Source organism: Rattus norvegicus, chromosome 1, assembly GCF_036323735.1.
Source record: "Rattus norvegicus strain BN/NHsdMcwi chromosome 1, GRCr8, whole genome shotgun sequence".
NCBI lineage: Eukaryota > Metazoa > Chordata > Mammalia > Rodentia > Muridae > Rattus > Rattus norvegicus.
This window is the reverse complement of record NC_086019.1, coordinates 71,407,724-71,425,319: the sequence shown is the minus strand read 5'-3', so window position 1 is coordinate 71,425,319 and position 17,596 is coordinate 71,407,724. Positions and strand designations below refer to the sequence as shown.

The 17,596-nt window shown below is 37.6% G+C and overlaps 1 protein-coding gene across 11 annotated transcripts in view; it reads left to right on the top strand.

The window, feature by feature from the left end:
• Positions 1 to 17,596, top strand: part of Zfp40 (zinc finger protein 40) — a 263,006-nt gene that overhangs the window by 233,505 nt on the left and 11,905 nt on the right. For 10 of the 11 annotated variants that reach the window (XM_063274800.1, XM_063274809.1, XM_063274810.1 and 7 more), the window contains 2 exons: positions 8,220 to 8,301; positions 9,555 to 15,759. In XM_063274800.1, coding sequence (XP_063130870.1) covers positions 11,383 to 14,622 — 3,240 coding nt within the window. In that variant the 5' untranslated portion in view covers positions 8,220 to 8,301; positions 9,555 to 11,382 and the 3' untranslated portion in view covers positions 14,623 to 15,759. Of the gene's footprint in view, positions 1 to 8,219; positions 8,302 to 9,554; positions 15,760 to 17,596 lie in introns of those variants that run through there. The other variant, XR_010057955.1, reaches the window with a different exon arrangement.

Below are 17,596 nucleotides of genomic sequence, written 5' to 3'. Positions count from 1 at the left end.
CCTTCCTCTATCCAAAAGAGAAACAAGCCGAGAAAGAAATTAGGGAAACGACACCCTTCATAATAGACCCAAATAATATTAAGTACCTCGGTGTGACTTTAACCAAGCAAGTAAAAGATCTGTACAATAAGAACTACAAGACACTGAAGAAGGAAATTGAAGAAGACCTCAGAAGATGGAAAGATCTTCCATGCTCATGGATTGGCAGGATTAATATAGTAAAAATGGCCATTTTACCAAAAGCGATCTACAGATTCAATGCAATCCCCATCAAAATACCAATCCAATTCTTCAAAGAGTTAGACAGAACAATTTGCAAATTCATCTGGAATAACAAAAAACCCAGGATAGCTAAAGCTATCCTCAACAATAAAAGGACTTCAGGGGGAATCACTATCCCTGAACTCAAGCAGTATTACAGAGCAATAGTGATAAAAACTGCATGGTATTGGTACAGAGACAGACAGATAGACCAATGGAATACAATTGAAGACCCAGAAATGAACCCACACACCTATGGTCACTTGATTTTTGACAAAGGAGCCAAAACCATCAAATGGAAAAAAGATAGCATTTTCAGCAAATGGTGCTGGTTCAACTGGAGGTCAACATGTTGAAGAATGCAGATTGATCCATGCTTATCACCCTGTACAAAGCTTAAGTCCAAATGGATCAAGGACCTCCACATCAAACCAGACACACTCAAACTAATAGAAGAAAAACTAGGGAAGCATCTAGAACACATGGGCACTGGAAAAAATTTCCTGAACAAAACACCAATGGCTTATGCTCTAAGATCAAGAATCGACAAATGGGATCTCATAAAACTACAAAGCTTCTGTAAGGCAAAGGACACTGTGGTTAGGACAAAACGGCAACCAACAGATTGGGAAAAGATCTTTAGCAATACTACAACAGATAGAGGCCTTATATCCAAAATATACAAAGAACTCAAGAAGTTAGACCACAGGGAAACAAATAACCCTATTAAAAAATGGGGTTCAGAGCTAAACAAAGAATTCACAGCTGAGGAATGCCGAATGGCTGAGAAACACCTAAAGAAATGTTCAACATCTTTAGTCATAAGGGAAATGCAAATCAAAACAACCCTGAGATTTCACCTCACACCAGTGAGAATGGCTAAGATCAAAAACTCAGGGGACAACAGATGCTGGTGAGGATGTGGAGGAAGAGGAACACTCCTCCATTGTTGGTGGGATTGCAGACTGGTAAAACCATTCTGGAAATCAGTCTGGAGAATCCTCAGAAAATTGGACATTGAACTGCCTGAGGATCCAGCTATACCTCTCTTGGGCATATACCCAAAAGATGCCTCAACATATAAAAGAGACACGTGCTCCACTATGTTCATTGCAGCCTTATTTATAATAGCCAGAAGCTGGAAAGAACCCAGATGCCCTTCAACAGAGGAATGGATACAGAAAATGTGGTACATCTACACAATGGAATATTACACAGCTATCAAAAACAACGACTTTATGAAATTCGTAGGCAAATGGTTGGAACTGGAAAACATCATCCTGAGTGAGCTAACCCAATCACAGAAAGACATACATGGTATGCACTCATTGATAAGTGGCTATTAGCCCAAATGCTTGAATTACCCTAGATGCCTAGAGCAATTGAAACTCAATACGGATGATCAAAATGTGAATGCTTCACTCCTTCTTTAAAAGGGGAAAAAGAATACACTTGGCAGGGAAGAGAGAGGCAAAGATTAAAACAGAGACTGAAGGAACACCCATTCAGAGTCTGCCCCACATGTGGCCCATACATATATAGCCACCCAATTAGACAAGATGGATGAAGCAAAGAAGTGCAGACCGACAGGAGCCGGATGTAGATCGCTCCTGAGAGACACAGCCAGAATACAGCAAATACAGAGGTGAATGCCAGCAGCAAACCACTGAACTGAGAATAGGACCCCCGTTGAAGGAATCAGAGAAAGAACTGGAAGAGCTTGAAGGGGCTGGAGACTCCATATGTACAACAATGCCAAGCAACCAGAGCTTCCAGGGACTAAGCCCCTACCCAAAGACTATACATGGACTGACCCTGGACTCTGACCTCATAGGTAGCAATGCATATCCTAGTAAGAGCACCAGTGGAAGGGGAAGCCCTGGGTCCTGCTAAGACTGAACCCCCAGTGAACTAGACTGGTGGGGGGAGAGCGGCAATGGGGGAGGGTCGGGAGGGGAACACCCATAAGGAAGGGGACGGGGGAGGGGGATGTTTGCCCGGAAAACGGGAAAGGGAATAACACTCGAAATGTATATAAGAAATACTCAAGTTAATAAAAAAAAAAAGAAAAAAAAAGATAACAAAAAAAAAGATTCATGATCTACATATTTTTTATAGAGGATAAATCACTAGAACGGGTCTTTTCTAGAACACACTAACACATTTTCTTATCAAAACTGTTTGAAAATATTTTATCTACTATAAATTTTCAATGAGCCAAATATATATGACAAGTTAATTTTAATAAGGACTTTTTAAATTATTATACTCCTATAATTATTAACTTAGGAAACTCATACATATTTTTTAACGTTTCATTTTAAACTATGTCAGCATTCCCATATGGGTGTAAGATGATAATCAATTTGAAGAACTTATCCCTGCTGGAAATACACACTTGTCTCATTAGAAATTTCATTTTCTGGGTAGGGATTGCAATCAAAACAGCAGGTTGACATTTCCTTCTTCCTGAATTTTCTAAGTCCTGGACCACAATCAGAACTGCACACAGAGGTCGGCATCTAAAGAAAAATAGACATATCCTGCTATCAGGACTTTTGATTACCCCTTCCAAAATTATATTATATTACCATGTGATAGTAATGTGCTTTTTTTATATACAAAGTTACCAGTTTCACTTAGTGCATTGTCTGATGACAAACATCAATATATGACATCAGTATATGGAAAAATAAGGGAAAGTTGAATTGATTCTCATCAACTTGTAATTCAGAAAGAAGAGTTCACAGCATCCTGTTTGCAAATAGTGCACATATTGCAAGGTGGTTATGTCATTTAATTCCTATACCTTTACCAAAACGTACAGCATAAAGGCACAAAGGTCCTAATAGAAAATTATTTCCATCAGACTAGCCTGTCATCATACCTATGAAGCATATTTTAAATTGGTAATTGAGTAGGAACGTGGAGGTTATTGGGAGCAGCGTTCCTCGTAGGCAGTGGTACCTTAGAAATCATGCAGAACAAGCCAGTATGATGAATTCCATGAGTGACTATGTTTCAGTTGCATTATACAGATCCGTGCCTTGTCCTCCCTTGAGTGTTACCCATGAGCCACTTCAACCTTTTCCTCCTCACTTTGCTTATAGTTAGTGTTAGATAAGAACAACATAGAAGCAAATTTCAAGTAAATAACATACAAAAATGGGGAATAACAGCTCAAACACCAGATAACCAAAATAACCTCAACTACACTAAGACTAAAAGCTAAAACAAACTGAATGGAAAGAGAAAAAGAACTGCATAGGAAGAGGGCCATTGTTTGTGTGATGAGGAATTGCTGACTTTCTGTATAGTGAACTGAGTGTTTCCTGAAGTGAACAGGCTTTATGGAGCCTGAAAATAGGGAGAAAATTTAATTGAGGTATTTCTTAAATTAGGGAATCTTGGCATTACAATGAATCTTATGATGGGTGTCCATATGCTGCATTGGAATTTTGCTGATTTCTCCATGCTGAATTTGCATCCTTTGTTTCATGTAAGTTTGATGTGGCCATCACTGAGTCTATTATTTACAGTCTCTCGTCATGTTCTCCAGAAATGTGATTAAGCACTACTCTTCTTGTTGTTTTCTCGTTGTTGTTATTGTTGTTGTTGTTGTTGTTGTTGTTGTTGTTGTTGTTGAAACAGGGTCTCACTGTGTAGTATTAGTAGATCTCAACTTCCTATAGATCTGGGCAGAGTGCTTTTTTTTTCTATTTCTGTATATAATTTTTTCTTATTTATTTTCACAGTTAATAAGGTTTTAAAGACTATTTTGTGGATTAGTTGAGAAAATCCATTTCCTTATGCATATGGTGCTCGTTTCAATTAAAGAAGAGTATCCATTTCAGCCCTGTTTTAAGTAGATTAAATAGGAAAGGCAGACTAGCCTTGAGTGGAGAGAGACTATCCTGATTTTTGATTCAAAGCATGTAGATTAATGACATGTGCCACTACAAAAACTTGATCTAATTTCTAATTTAATAGAAATTCTTTGATTCTCCTATCCACATACAGCAATGCCATCAATATGTTTCCTGAAGAAAAGTTTATTATGGCAACATATATTCTCTTAGTTTGTCAGTTTTTGTTTGTTCTCATTTTTGAAATTCTGGATGCATCTTAGACTTTGCTAAGAGATTTTCTGCACGTTTTTGGCTAATGTAATACTATCCATATCTTTATTTTGTGATGTTTTACACTTAAAGTATACACTTATATCAAACCTCGTGGCATAAAGTAAATTTTTCCCACCCGAAGTTGCTTGTATTATTAATACAAGATGGAAACGATAAGGAGGAGGATGCAGATCCCAATGGGCTATGTCAATTTCATCCAAAATCACTTACTTATTACTAAAAATTATGCATAATTATAATTTAGTTTTTATTTAAATATTTGATTTTTTCTAATACTTATTTTTCCATCGAGCATTCAAGTAGTATTTATATGTAATTTTGACCTCTTGTGTTCAACTTACTTTTAAATATGATGGAATTCTTTTAATGTCTTTCATAGTGATCCCTAATTAGTCATGATTTATTGTAATTGTGTTCCTCTTGAAATTTCTTCTATCTCCTTTTTCATACAGCATAAATAAACTGGATTGGCAGTTATGTCTCTAAATGTTTTAAATACATATTTCTTAATTCTTCTCCTTTAAGAATATGCATGGTGTGTTACAATCTAAGTGACAAGAATTGCATAAGTTGGGACACATGTATCTCCCTGAGAAGGGACTATAGAAGAGACATCGTGGGTGCATGGGTTTGGGGAATGAATTGGACGTCAGTGGAATGAGAATAGAAATAGGACAAAGAAACAGATGGTTTGGAGAGAGCACTAAGATTGGGGTGGTATCTCTGAGTCAAGCTAGATTTGTATGTTAATGGAACCTCCCAAAAATCTATGAGGTAGACCCTGTTAGGTCTCTGAGCAAAGCAGGATCTGGAGCCTGTAATGGCAATCTCCAATAACTCGGCAAAATTTCCACTGTTGGGATTCAGACAACACCCCATCCACAAAACCTTCAACCTACAATTTACACTTCATAAAGATGGAGGGTGAGAAAAACTAGCAGAAGATCGGGGGATAGTTAACCAATGAGTGGGCCAGCTTTAGAACCTTGCCATGAGAGAAAGGCCACCATTGATGCTGGTAATAATATTTTGTTACATTTGCAGGCAAGAGCCTTGTATAAACATCTTCAGAGAGCATTTACCCAGCAATTGATGGAAACAGATTGAGAGAAATACCCAAACAATGGGCAAAGTTTGAGGAATCCTGGATAAGAGAAAAGAAGAATTGTATAAACCAGAGTGATCAAGGACACAAGAAAACCTATGTAATTAACTTACCTGGGGTCCTAAGGGTTCACAGAGACTGAACCACTTATTGCAAATGATGCATGGGACTAACAGAGGTCTTCTGAATATATACAACATTTGTGAAACTCATTACGTGGTAGCAGGTTCTTTGCTTGACTCTGTTGTCAGACTTCAGGAAACTTTATTCCTACTGGGCTGCCACCACTGTCCTCATTAGGAGAACATGAAATTATGCTTTGTTATTATACAACATGATATGCCAAACATATTGTTATCTGAGGGGTGAGGGCTCCCCTTTTAGGAAGAAGGAAGAAGTATTGGATGGAAAGGAGAGGATGGAATGACTACAAATAGATTAGGAAGTGTAAACTTGTGTCCAGATATAAAGTTAATAAATGAATAAATTAATTAACTACTTTCATTTTAAAATGAGTGATGCTGGAGGAGCCTGCTGTTATCCAGAGACTGACTTTCTATGACACAAGGTTCTCTCCTGTTGCTTTCTCTCCTGTTGCTTTCATATCCTCCTTTTTTTGAACAGCAAATTTTAAGTCAAATATGTCGAGGACTACTTCATTTTGAAAGTTGATTATTTGCTATTTACCTGCTTCTACTTGTCAAATGTCTATATAATTTATTCACCATTTAGACATAGAGTATTTCCTTCCTTGTATTATCCCCAAAGTTTTTAAAGTGATCTTTTAATCACAAGTCCTTGGTCATTATGATTTTCATTTTTCCTTGTTCTTTAATCTTTGATTTGTTTTGGAGTTCCTAAATCTTGTGCCTTGTCTTCAACTCTTGACACCCTGTCCTCAACTTGGAGTACTCATTTTGTGAGTCTTTGCACTAAGATATTAATTTGTTTTATTTTGCTTTTCTGTTATATATTTTTGATTGAAATTCTTTCATTATTTTATACCTCTGGAAGTTCTCTGTCACATACACAATCAATGTCCTATTATAAAATGTATTCAGACTTTCAATGTATTCTCCCAGATGGGGTTACAGCCCTCTTTTATTTTTTTTCATGTTCTTATATTCATTCTTTGATTCTTTGATTAGCATAACATTGAATATTCTTTCCCTTAAGTTCATGACTGTAAACATTGAAATCATATTTCCCTGAGATTTTCATGATTTTATTTATTTGTTTCCATATTGGGATTATGATATATGTGAATAGAACACTGGTTGCATTTTTTAAAAATCTACAGATTTCTAGTGGATGTGTTTGAAGGCTCAAGTGAGGTTGTTTAGAACACACAGAAGATTACAATACTATCTTCTAAATGGATATGTAGCTCTGGAACTACACTTTTAGTTCTTACATTTGTTTCACTTTGAATTACATTCTTAATCACATTGAGAAAAACAGCAATTGTAAATTTCACACTGTATGAGCAACCTGGGAATCACTTCATATCAAGCATGAAGACACAACTCAATGTTTGTTATTTTTTTTTCTGGGGCTGGGGGCATGGTGGAATATGACACAATGAAACCAAGCACATCTGAATTCACACCTATAAAATCCTATTATGCATATGAAATACACCATTTTCAAATTTCCTCAAAAGGTGAATTTTTATTACTACCAATGTCTCCCCATATTTGAGAAGGAAACTATGCATATCCTTGTTTGGTCGAATGATTTGTGCACGTGGGGCCAAAATGTTTCCTTTAGTCATCATTAAATCTTCCAAGATAGGAATCAGGACTACAAACATGGATCAGCTCTCAACAACAATTGCTACCAGTAAAGAGAACCCAAATTTGATTTCCAGTACCCACTGTGTGGCATGGAGCTCTTGCAAGTACTCTGAGATTCAAATAACTCTTCACTCATCCATATATACCATACATGATGGTGTTACATGCATCTATATAATACATGCAGAACAAATTCCATACCCATATTTTTAAAACTGAAAAAAACAAAATATAGTTCATAAAGTATCTAAAAGTGTCATAAAAATGTTACTGTATGGTTAGCTAGAGATGTTGGAAATTTAGGACTAGTTGGTCAATCAGCTTAAAATTACACATTAAAAAACAATTTTGAATTTACTCTATCCTTACGATGAATATGAGCCTTTAAACATCTTTTGATGAGGTTCATCATAAGAATAAGAATAGTACCAATAGAATATTGCTAACTTTACAGGAAATAATATGAAACTGTTTTCAAAAACAGTTTCAGTTAATGTTGAAGGAAAGAAACAAGTTCTGATCTGATACAAATACATTACATGCACTATAGAAATCCTAAATAAACTGTTAAACACTCATCTGAAAAAGAATGAAAATTAGAAACGTAGGTTATGAGGTTAGAAATTGGTCTCTCACATGAACTTCATTTTATCACTTTCAAGAAATGTTGGATGCACACGCTTGACAGTGTAATTTAAATGAGTCCAGTTAGGCAAAAACCCACCTGTGTACTTCCTCTTGCCCACTCTATCATATCTCCAGATAAATGTAACTGTTGACCATTTATAAAATAGGGACTAAATAGTCCTATTTTCACTTTAAATTCAAGTCCCTGTGGAAAATTCCAAATGTAGAAAATGTCATACATTTCTTGTTGTTTGTCTCTTTGATTCATATTTATTCTGTCTCCAACAGGATTAGTGAAGTGGATCTTTCTCAAAGAGGAACCCAGCTGAAAGACAGGCAACATACTATAGAGTATATGTTCTTGCTTAAGGTAAGAAAATGTATCCTTATACTCATCTTAAAGGCAACTTTGTTGACAGTATGCAGGTGAAAAATATCTCAGTGAAAGCAAAGAGATAAACAAAATAATGTTTCTGTTATTTTAGTTTTCTCATTAGAAATTACCACACAACCACAAACATGCATGTGAACAAACATATATTTGCAATGTGAAAATACAGCTACATGAAAAAGGGAGAGACTCGCATATGTATAAAGATGCACACATAGCTGTAGCATACAGTTATTTACACAAACATACACATACATGCCAAAATACACATGAATATACAGATACACACTGAAACAGAATATGCATCAAAATAGTCAAACAGATGCAGAAACACACAAAACAAATACCCAGGTGAACACACATAAAACCATATACCCAGGTGAACACACATAAACCCACATGGAAACACATGTTCAGAAGAATATACATAGGTAGACATACACATATACTGACACCCAAACAGAGTCTGGCATTGTCACACAGTCAAATGTATGCTCTCATACAAGAACACACTGGCAAAGCAAAAGCCTTATACATAACTGAAAGAACATTCAAAAAACCACACTAAACATACAGACACATGAAGAAACATGCATGATAAATAAACACAGGAATATATTCTTATACAAAATAATAAATAGTGAAAGCAATGGAAAAACAGACAATTACATGTTAATGACCATAAAAACATATATAGGCAAATACACAAAGATAGATAGATAGATAGATAGATAGATAGATAGATAGATAGACAGACAGACAGACAGACAGACAGATAGATAGATAGATAGATAGATGCATAGATGGATGGATGGATGGATGGATGGATGGATGGATGGATGGATGCTCATACCAATGTTTGAACAAATGGACAGATAGACCAACTGGTAGACAGATAGATATACACATAATATAAAGGAAGAGATTGACATAAATATAGATATATCTACATATATACCGTGAGAAATATACATGCACACACATAAGCACACAGGAATGGAGTAAATTGAATCCTTGCATTATTCTCTGTGTAAATACTCTCAGAGCACCAAGTGATAACTCTCACCTACATTGGGAACAGCATAAATTGAGATCTCTAGTTAAAACAATATCCTACAGTGATTACTACATATGTGACAATTAATGAACAAAGATCCATTATTGAGTGGGTTCATTAGGAAGGACTGGATATGCTTTCAGTATAAAAACCTATGTGACATCTCTGCTCCCAGACCCGATGAGAGAGAGACCCAACCGCCTGGTCAGGTGGGCACTCCTGAGGCTGCAGAGCGGAAGAGACCACCAACACTGCTCACCCCTGCCCACATCCCTGGCCCAAGAGGAAACTGTATAAGGCCTCTGGGCTCCCGTGGGGGAGGGCCCAGGAGCGGCAGGACCCCTGCCAGAGACACCACTGGACCCTGAAGGAAACAGACAGGATAAACAGTTCTCTGCACCCAAATCCCGTGGGAGGGAGAGCTAAACCTTCAGAGAGGCAGACAAGCCTGGGAAACCAGAAGAGACTGCTCCCTGCACACACATCTCAGACGCCAGAGGAAAAAGCTAAAGACCATCTGGAACCCTGGTGCACTGAAGCTCCCGGAAGGGGCGGCACAGGTCTTCCTGGTTGCTGCCGCTGCAGAGAGCCCCTGGGCAGCACCCCACGAGCAAACCTGAGCCTCGGGACCACAGGTAAGACCAAATTTTCTGCTGCAAGAAAGCTGCCTGGTGAACTCAAGACACAGGCCCACAGGAACAGCTGAAGACCTGTAGAGAGGAAAAACTACACGCCCGAAAGCAGAACACTCTGTTCCCATAACTGACTGAAAGAGAGGAAAACAGGTCTACAGCACTCCTGACACACAGGCTTATAGGACAGTCTAGCCACTGTCAGAAATAGCAGAACAAAGTAACACTAGAGATAATCTGATGGCGAGAGGCAAGCACAGGAACCCAAGCAACAGAAACCAAGACTACATGCCATCATCGGAGCCCAATTCTCCACCAAAACAAACATGGAATATCCAAACACACCAGAAAAGCAAGATCTAGTTTCAAAATCATATTTGATCATGATGCTGGAGGACTTCAAGAAAGACATGAACACACTTAGGGAAGCACAGGAAAACATTAATAAACAAGTAAAAGCCTACAGAGAGGAATCGCAAAAATCCCTGAAAGAATTCCAGGAAAACACAATCAAACAGCTGAAGGAATTAAAAATGGAAATAGAAGCAATCAAGAAAGAACACATGGAAACAACCCTGGATATAGAAAACCAAAAGAAGAGACAAGGAGCTGTAGATACAAACTTCACCAACAGAATACAAGAGATGGAAGAGAGAATCTCAGGAGCAGAAGATTCCATAGAAATCATTGACTCAACTGTCAAAGATAATGTAAAGCGGAAAAAGCTACTGGTCCAAAACATACAGGAAATCCAGGACTCAATGAGAAGATCAAACCTAAGGATAATAGGTATAGAAGAGAGTGAAGACTCCCAGCTCAAAGGACCAGTAAATATCTTCAACAAAATCATAGAAGAAAACTTCCCTAACCTAAAAAAAGAGATACCCATAGACATACAAGAAGCCTACAGAACTCCAAATAGATTGGACCAGAAAAGAAACACCTCCCGTCACATAATTGTCAAAACACCAAACGCACAAAATAAAGAAAGAATATTAAAAGCAGTAAGGGAAAAAGGTCAAGTAACATATAAAGGGAGACCTATCAGAATCACACCAGACTTCTCGCCAGAAACTATGAAGGCCAGAAGATCCTGGACTGATGTTATACAGACCCTAAGAGAACACAAATGCCAGCCCAGGTTACTGTATCCAGCAAAACTCTCAATTAACATTGATGGAGAAACCAAGATATTCCATGACAAAACCAAATTTACACAATATTTTCTACAAATCCAGCACTACAAAGGATAATAAATGGTAAAGCCCAACATAAAGAGGCAAGCTATACCCTAGAAGAAGCAAGAAACTAATCGTCTTGGCAACAAAACAAAGAGAATGAAAGCACACAAACATAACCTCACAACCAAATATGAATATAACGGGAAGCAATAATCACTATTCCTTAATATCTCTCAATATCAATGGCCTCAACTCCCCAATAAAAAGACATAGATTAACAAACTGGATACGCAACGAGGACCCTGCATTCTGCTGCCTACAGGAAACACACCTCAGAGACAAAGACAGACACTACCTCAGAGTGAAAGCCTGGAAAACAACTTTCCAAGCAAATGGTCAGAAGAAGCAAGCTGGAGTAGCCATTCTAATATCAAATAAAATCAATTTCCAACTAAAAGTCATCAAAAAAGATAAGGAAGGACACTTCATATTCATCAAAGGAAAAATCAACCAAGATGAACTCTCAATCCTAAATATCTATGCCCCAAATACAAGGGCACCTACATATGTAAAAGAAACCTTACTGAAGCTCAAAACACACATTGCACCTCACACAATAATAGTGGGAGATTTCAACACCCCACTCTCATCAATGGACAGATCATGGAAACAGAAATTAAACAGTGATGTAGACAGACTAAGAGAAGTCATGAGCCAAATGGACTTAACGGATATTTATAGAACATTCTATCCTAAAGCAAAAGGATATACCTTCTTCTCAGCTCCTCATGGTACTTTCTCCAAACTTGACCATATAATTGGTCAAAAAACGGGCCTCAACAGGTACAGAAAGATAGAAATAATCCCATGCGTGCTATCGGACCACCACGGCCTAAAACTGGTCTTCAATAACAATAAGGGAAGAATGCCCACATATACGTGGAAATTGAACAATGCTCTACTCAATGATAACCTGGTCAAGGAAGAAATAAAGAAAGAAATTAAAAACTTTTTAGAATTTAATGAAAATGAAGATACAACATACTCAAACTTATGGGACACAATGAAAGCTGTGCTAAGAGGAAAACTCATAGCGCTGAGTGCCTGCAGAAAGAAACAGGAAAGAGCATATGTCAGCAGCTTGACAGCACACCTAAAAGCTCTAGAACAAAAAGAAGCATATACACCCAGGAGGAGTAGAAGGCAGGAAATAATCAAACTCAGAGCTGAAATCAACCAAGTAGAAACAAAAAGGACCATAGAAAGAATCAACAGAACCAAAAGTTGGTTCTTTGAGAAAATCAACAAGATAGATAAACCCTTAGCCAGACTAACGAGAGGACACAGAGAGTGTGTCCAAATTAACAAAATCAGAAATGAAAAGGGAGACATAACTACAGATTCGGAGGAAATTCAAAAAATCATCAGATCTTACTATAAAAACCTATATTCAACAAAATTTGAAAATCTTCAGGAAATGGACAATTTCCTAGACAGATACCAGGTATCGAAGTTAAATCAGGAACAGATAAACCAGTTAAACAACCCCATAACTCCTAAGGAAATAGAAGCAGTCATTAAAGGTCTCCCAACCAAAAAGAGCCCAGGTCCAGACGGGTTTAGTGCAGAATTCTATCAAACCTTCATAGAAGACCTCATACCAATATTATCCAAACTATTCCACAAAATTGAAACAGATGGAGCCCTACCGAATTCCTTCTACGAAGCCACAATTACTCTTATACCTAAACCACACAAAGACACAACAAAGAAAGAGAACTTCAGACCAATTTCCCTTATGAATATCGACGCAAAAATACTCAATAAAATTCTGGCAAACCGAATTCAAGAGCACATCAAAACAATCATCCACCATGATCAAGTAGGCTTCATCCCAGGCATGCAGGGATGGTTTAATATACGGAAAACCATCAACGTGATCCATTATATAAACAAACTGAAAGAACACAACCACATGATCATTTCATTGGATGCTGAGAAAGCATTTGACAAAATTCAACACTCCTTCATGATAAAAGTCCTGGAAAGAATAGGAATTCAAGGCCCATACCTGAACATAGTAAAAGCCATATACAGCAAACCACTTGCTAACATTAAACTAAATGGAGAGAAACTTGAAGCAATCCCACTAAAATCAGGGACTAGACAAGGCTGCCCACTCTCTCCCTACTTATTCAATATAGTTCTTGAAGTTCTAGCCAGAGCAATCAGACAACAAAAGGAGATCAAAGGGATACAGATCGGAAAAGAAGAGGTCAAAATATCACTATTTGCAGATGACATGATAGTATATTTAAGTGATCCCAAAAGTTCCACCAGAGAACTACTAAAGCTGATAAACAACTTCAGCAAAGTGGCTGGGTATAAAATTAACTCAAATAAATCAGTTGCCTTCCTCTATACAAAAGAGAAACAAGCCGAGAAAGAAATTAGGGAAACGACACCCTTCATAATAGACCCAAATAATATAAAGTACCTCGGTGTGACTTTAACCAAGCAAGTAAAAGATCTCTACAATAAGAACTTCAAGACACTGAGGAAAGAAATTGAAGAAGACCTCAGAAGATGGAAAGATCTCCCATGCTCATGGATTGGCAGGATTAATATAGTAAAAATGGCCATTTTACCAAAAGCAATCTACAGATTCAATGCAATCCCCATCAAAATACCAATCCAATTCTTCAAAGAGTTAGACAGAACAATTTGCAAATTCATCTGGAATAACAAAAAACCCAGGATAGCTAAAGCTATCCTCAACAATAAAAGGACTTCAGGGGGAATCACTATCCCTGAACTCAAGCAGTATTACAGAGCAATAGTGATAAAAACTGCATGGTATTGGTACAGAGACAGACAGATAGACCAATGGAATAGAATTGAAGACCCAGAAATGAACCCACACACCTATGGTCACTTGATTTTTGACAAAGGAGCCAAAACCATCCAATGGAAAAAAGATAGCATTTTCAGCAAATGGTGCTGGTTCAACTGGAGGGCAACATGTAGAAGAATGCAGATCGATCCATCCTTATCACCCTGTACAAAGCTTAAGTCCAAGTGGATCAAGGACCTCCACATCAAACCAGACACACTCAAACTAATAGAAGAAAAACTAGGGAAGCATCTGGAACACATGGGCACTGGAAAAAATTTCCTGAACAAAACACCAATGGCTTATGCTCTAAGATCAAGAATTGACAAATGGGATCTCATAAAACTGCAAAGCTTCTGTAAGGCAAAGGACACTGTGGTTAGGACAAAACGGCAACCAACAGATTGGGAAAAGATCTTTACCAACCCTACAACAGATAGAGGCCTTATATCCAAAATATACAAAGAACTCAAGAAGTTAGACCACAGGGAAACAAATAACCCTATTAAAAAATGGGGTTCAGAGCTAAACAAATAATTCACAGCTGAGGAATGCCGAATGGCTGAGAAACACCTAAAGAAATGTTCAACATCTTTAGTCATAAGGGAAATGCAAATCAAAACAACCCTGAGATTTCACCTCACACCAGTGAGAATGGCTAAGATCAAAAACTCAGGTGACAGCAGATGCTGGCGAGGATGTGTAGAAAGAGGAACACTCCTCCATTGTTGGTGGGATTGCAGACTGGTAAAACCATTCTGGAAATCAGTCTGGAGGTTCCTCAGAAAATTGGACATTGAACTGCCTGAGGATCCAGCTATACCTCTCTTGGGCATATACCCAAAAGATGCCTCAACATATAAAAGAGACACGTGCTCCACTATGTTCATCGCAGCCTTATTTATAATAGCCAGAAAATGGAAAGAACCCAGATGCCCTTCAACAGAGGAATGGATACAGAAAATGTGGTACATCTACACAATGGAATATTACTCAGCTATCAAAAACAACGAGTTTATGAAATTCGTAGGCAAATGGTTGGAACTGGAAAATATCATCCTGAGTGAGCTAACCCAATCACAGAAAGACATACATGGTATGCACTCATTGATAAGTGGCTATTAGCCCAAATGCTTGAATTACCCTAGTTCCCTAGAACAAACGAAACTCAAGACGGATGATCAAAATGTGAATGCTTCACTCCTTCTTTAAATGAGGAAAAAGAATACCCTTGGCAGAGAAGGGAGAGGCAAAGATTAAAACAGAGACTGAAGGAACACCCATTCAGAGCCTGCCCCACATGTGGCCCATACATATATAGCCACCCAATTAGACAAGATGGATGAAGCAAAGAAGTGCAGACCGACAGGAGCCGGATGTAGATCGCTCCTGAGAGACACAGCCAGAATACAGCAAATATAGAGGCGAATGCCAGCAGCAAACCACTGAACTGAGAATAGGTCCCCTATTGAAGGAATCAGAGAAAGAACTGGAAGACCTTGAAGGGGCTCGAGACCCCAAAAGTACAACAATGCCAAGCAACCAGAGCTTCCAGGGACTAAGCCACTACCTAAAGACTATACATGGACTGACCCTGGACTCTGACCCCATAGGTAGCAATGAATATCCTAGTAAGAGCACCAGTGGAAGGGGAAGCCCTGGGTCCTGCTAAGACTGAACCCCCAGTGAACTAGACTGGTGGGCGGAGGGCGGCAATGGGGGGAGGGTTGGGAGGGGAACACCCATAAGGAAGGGGAGGGTGGATGTAGATGTAGGGATGTCATGATTTGGTTGAAATACACTTCAGCTCTTGATATGTATAAATCCATATTGACTGGGATCATGCTGACAAAAGCAAAGCAGACTGTATTATTTTCCATCTCTCTTTTCAAATATGAGAGAAATTGGGTACCTTGATCATTGTCTGAGATGGCCAACCCTATCCAGTTCCAACTGAAATGGATTATAAAGGACACCAGGACAAGGGGTAGAGATGTATCATCAGAGGACATCTGATATAGATTGGGAAAGTTTTCATGATCATTCAGGACAGGATGGAAAGGTCCGTAAGTCAGATGAAAGAACTACAACACAGGAAGCAGCATGAGATACAATGTATTCTTAAGAACTTATAAACATATTTTTCAGGAGATTTCTAGAAATCCCAGATAGCTATTTTTTCTTCCCTCATCACTATATCATATAAGAACATATGAAAGCTCCATCAAGCTTCGAAAGAGTAACTATGAAGTATATATATTGACTCAGGCCTAGTAATATTATGAGGGGTCCAAGTGATACCCGATTTCATGAATTCCCACCCTGTCCCTAACACACAAGTACACACACAGACACACACAGACACACACTAACCTGCTGATACATGAAGTAGTTGAAGATTGTATAAAGTAACAGAGTCGTTGCCCAGTCTCCTCCTGTAAGTGCCACTACACACAGGAGGTTATCCTCACAGGAATAATTAGGGAGAATTTTATAATTATGTAAACTATCATAAATGATATTTTTAAATTTGGATTTCCAGTTACAATTTGGTATTGAAATTTCCAATGTTAGAGTCATATTTGGCAAAAGATCCGGGTTCCTGTTGATTTCATTTATGGAAAAAGCCAAGACAAGAGCATGCTTGATGTTTTCAGAGAGTGTTCTGGAAAAAGTTACAGTGTTTATAAAGAGAGCAATTTACAAATATCATTTTCAGTCCAAAAAAGGACAATCTTGAACTCGATTGTATTGCCTTCACCCCCCTAACAGTTGAAATGAGCTTTGTAATGAGGTTGAGATAACAAAAGGAGCCGGAAGCTCATAAAACCTTTACATGTTCATGAGAGGTCATGTCCAGTAAATGAGATGTACTATTATCATGTTCTCACTGAGAGAGTTTTTAGTCTCTTGTTTTCGATTATTTGTTAAGAATGTAAATAAATCATCAAATATCTGATCAAACAATAATGGTCACATATTCATTTGAAATCAGTGAGAAATAAGTAAAAACACATTGGATATGTTTGTGCCATTGAGTTTATGTTATTCTTGTGTAAAAGTGAGGATATTGGCTAAAGCAGTAAAGTCTTCTGTGGCAAAACTTGTCTCATGTCATTAAAATTCATTTTCATTAGGGGGCAATATATTTATCATAACCCCACATATCATCCTTATCTTAAATGTTCTTTCTAAAATCCAGTTGCAATGGAATAATTCTGCTTTGTGTTTAAGAAAAGAATAATATCTCATATCTTTTCAGAATATTCCAAAACATCTGACTGATAAATATCAAATACTTTACTTCATTATTAATTTTTACTAGGAGTTAAATATCTGTATTCCAATTAGAAATTTTACACCTGTCATGCCCTTTTTGCAAAAACAATTCTTTTTAGAATATTCTTTATGGATACACAAAAAAGATGTCTTTAAAAATTTCACTAACATATGACAAAAATTTGAGACTAGTATTTGTACAAATCAAATACTAAATCCTGTACATTAAACA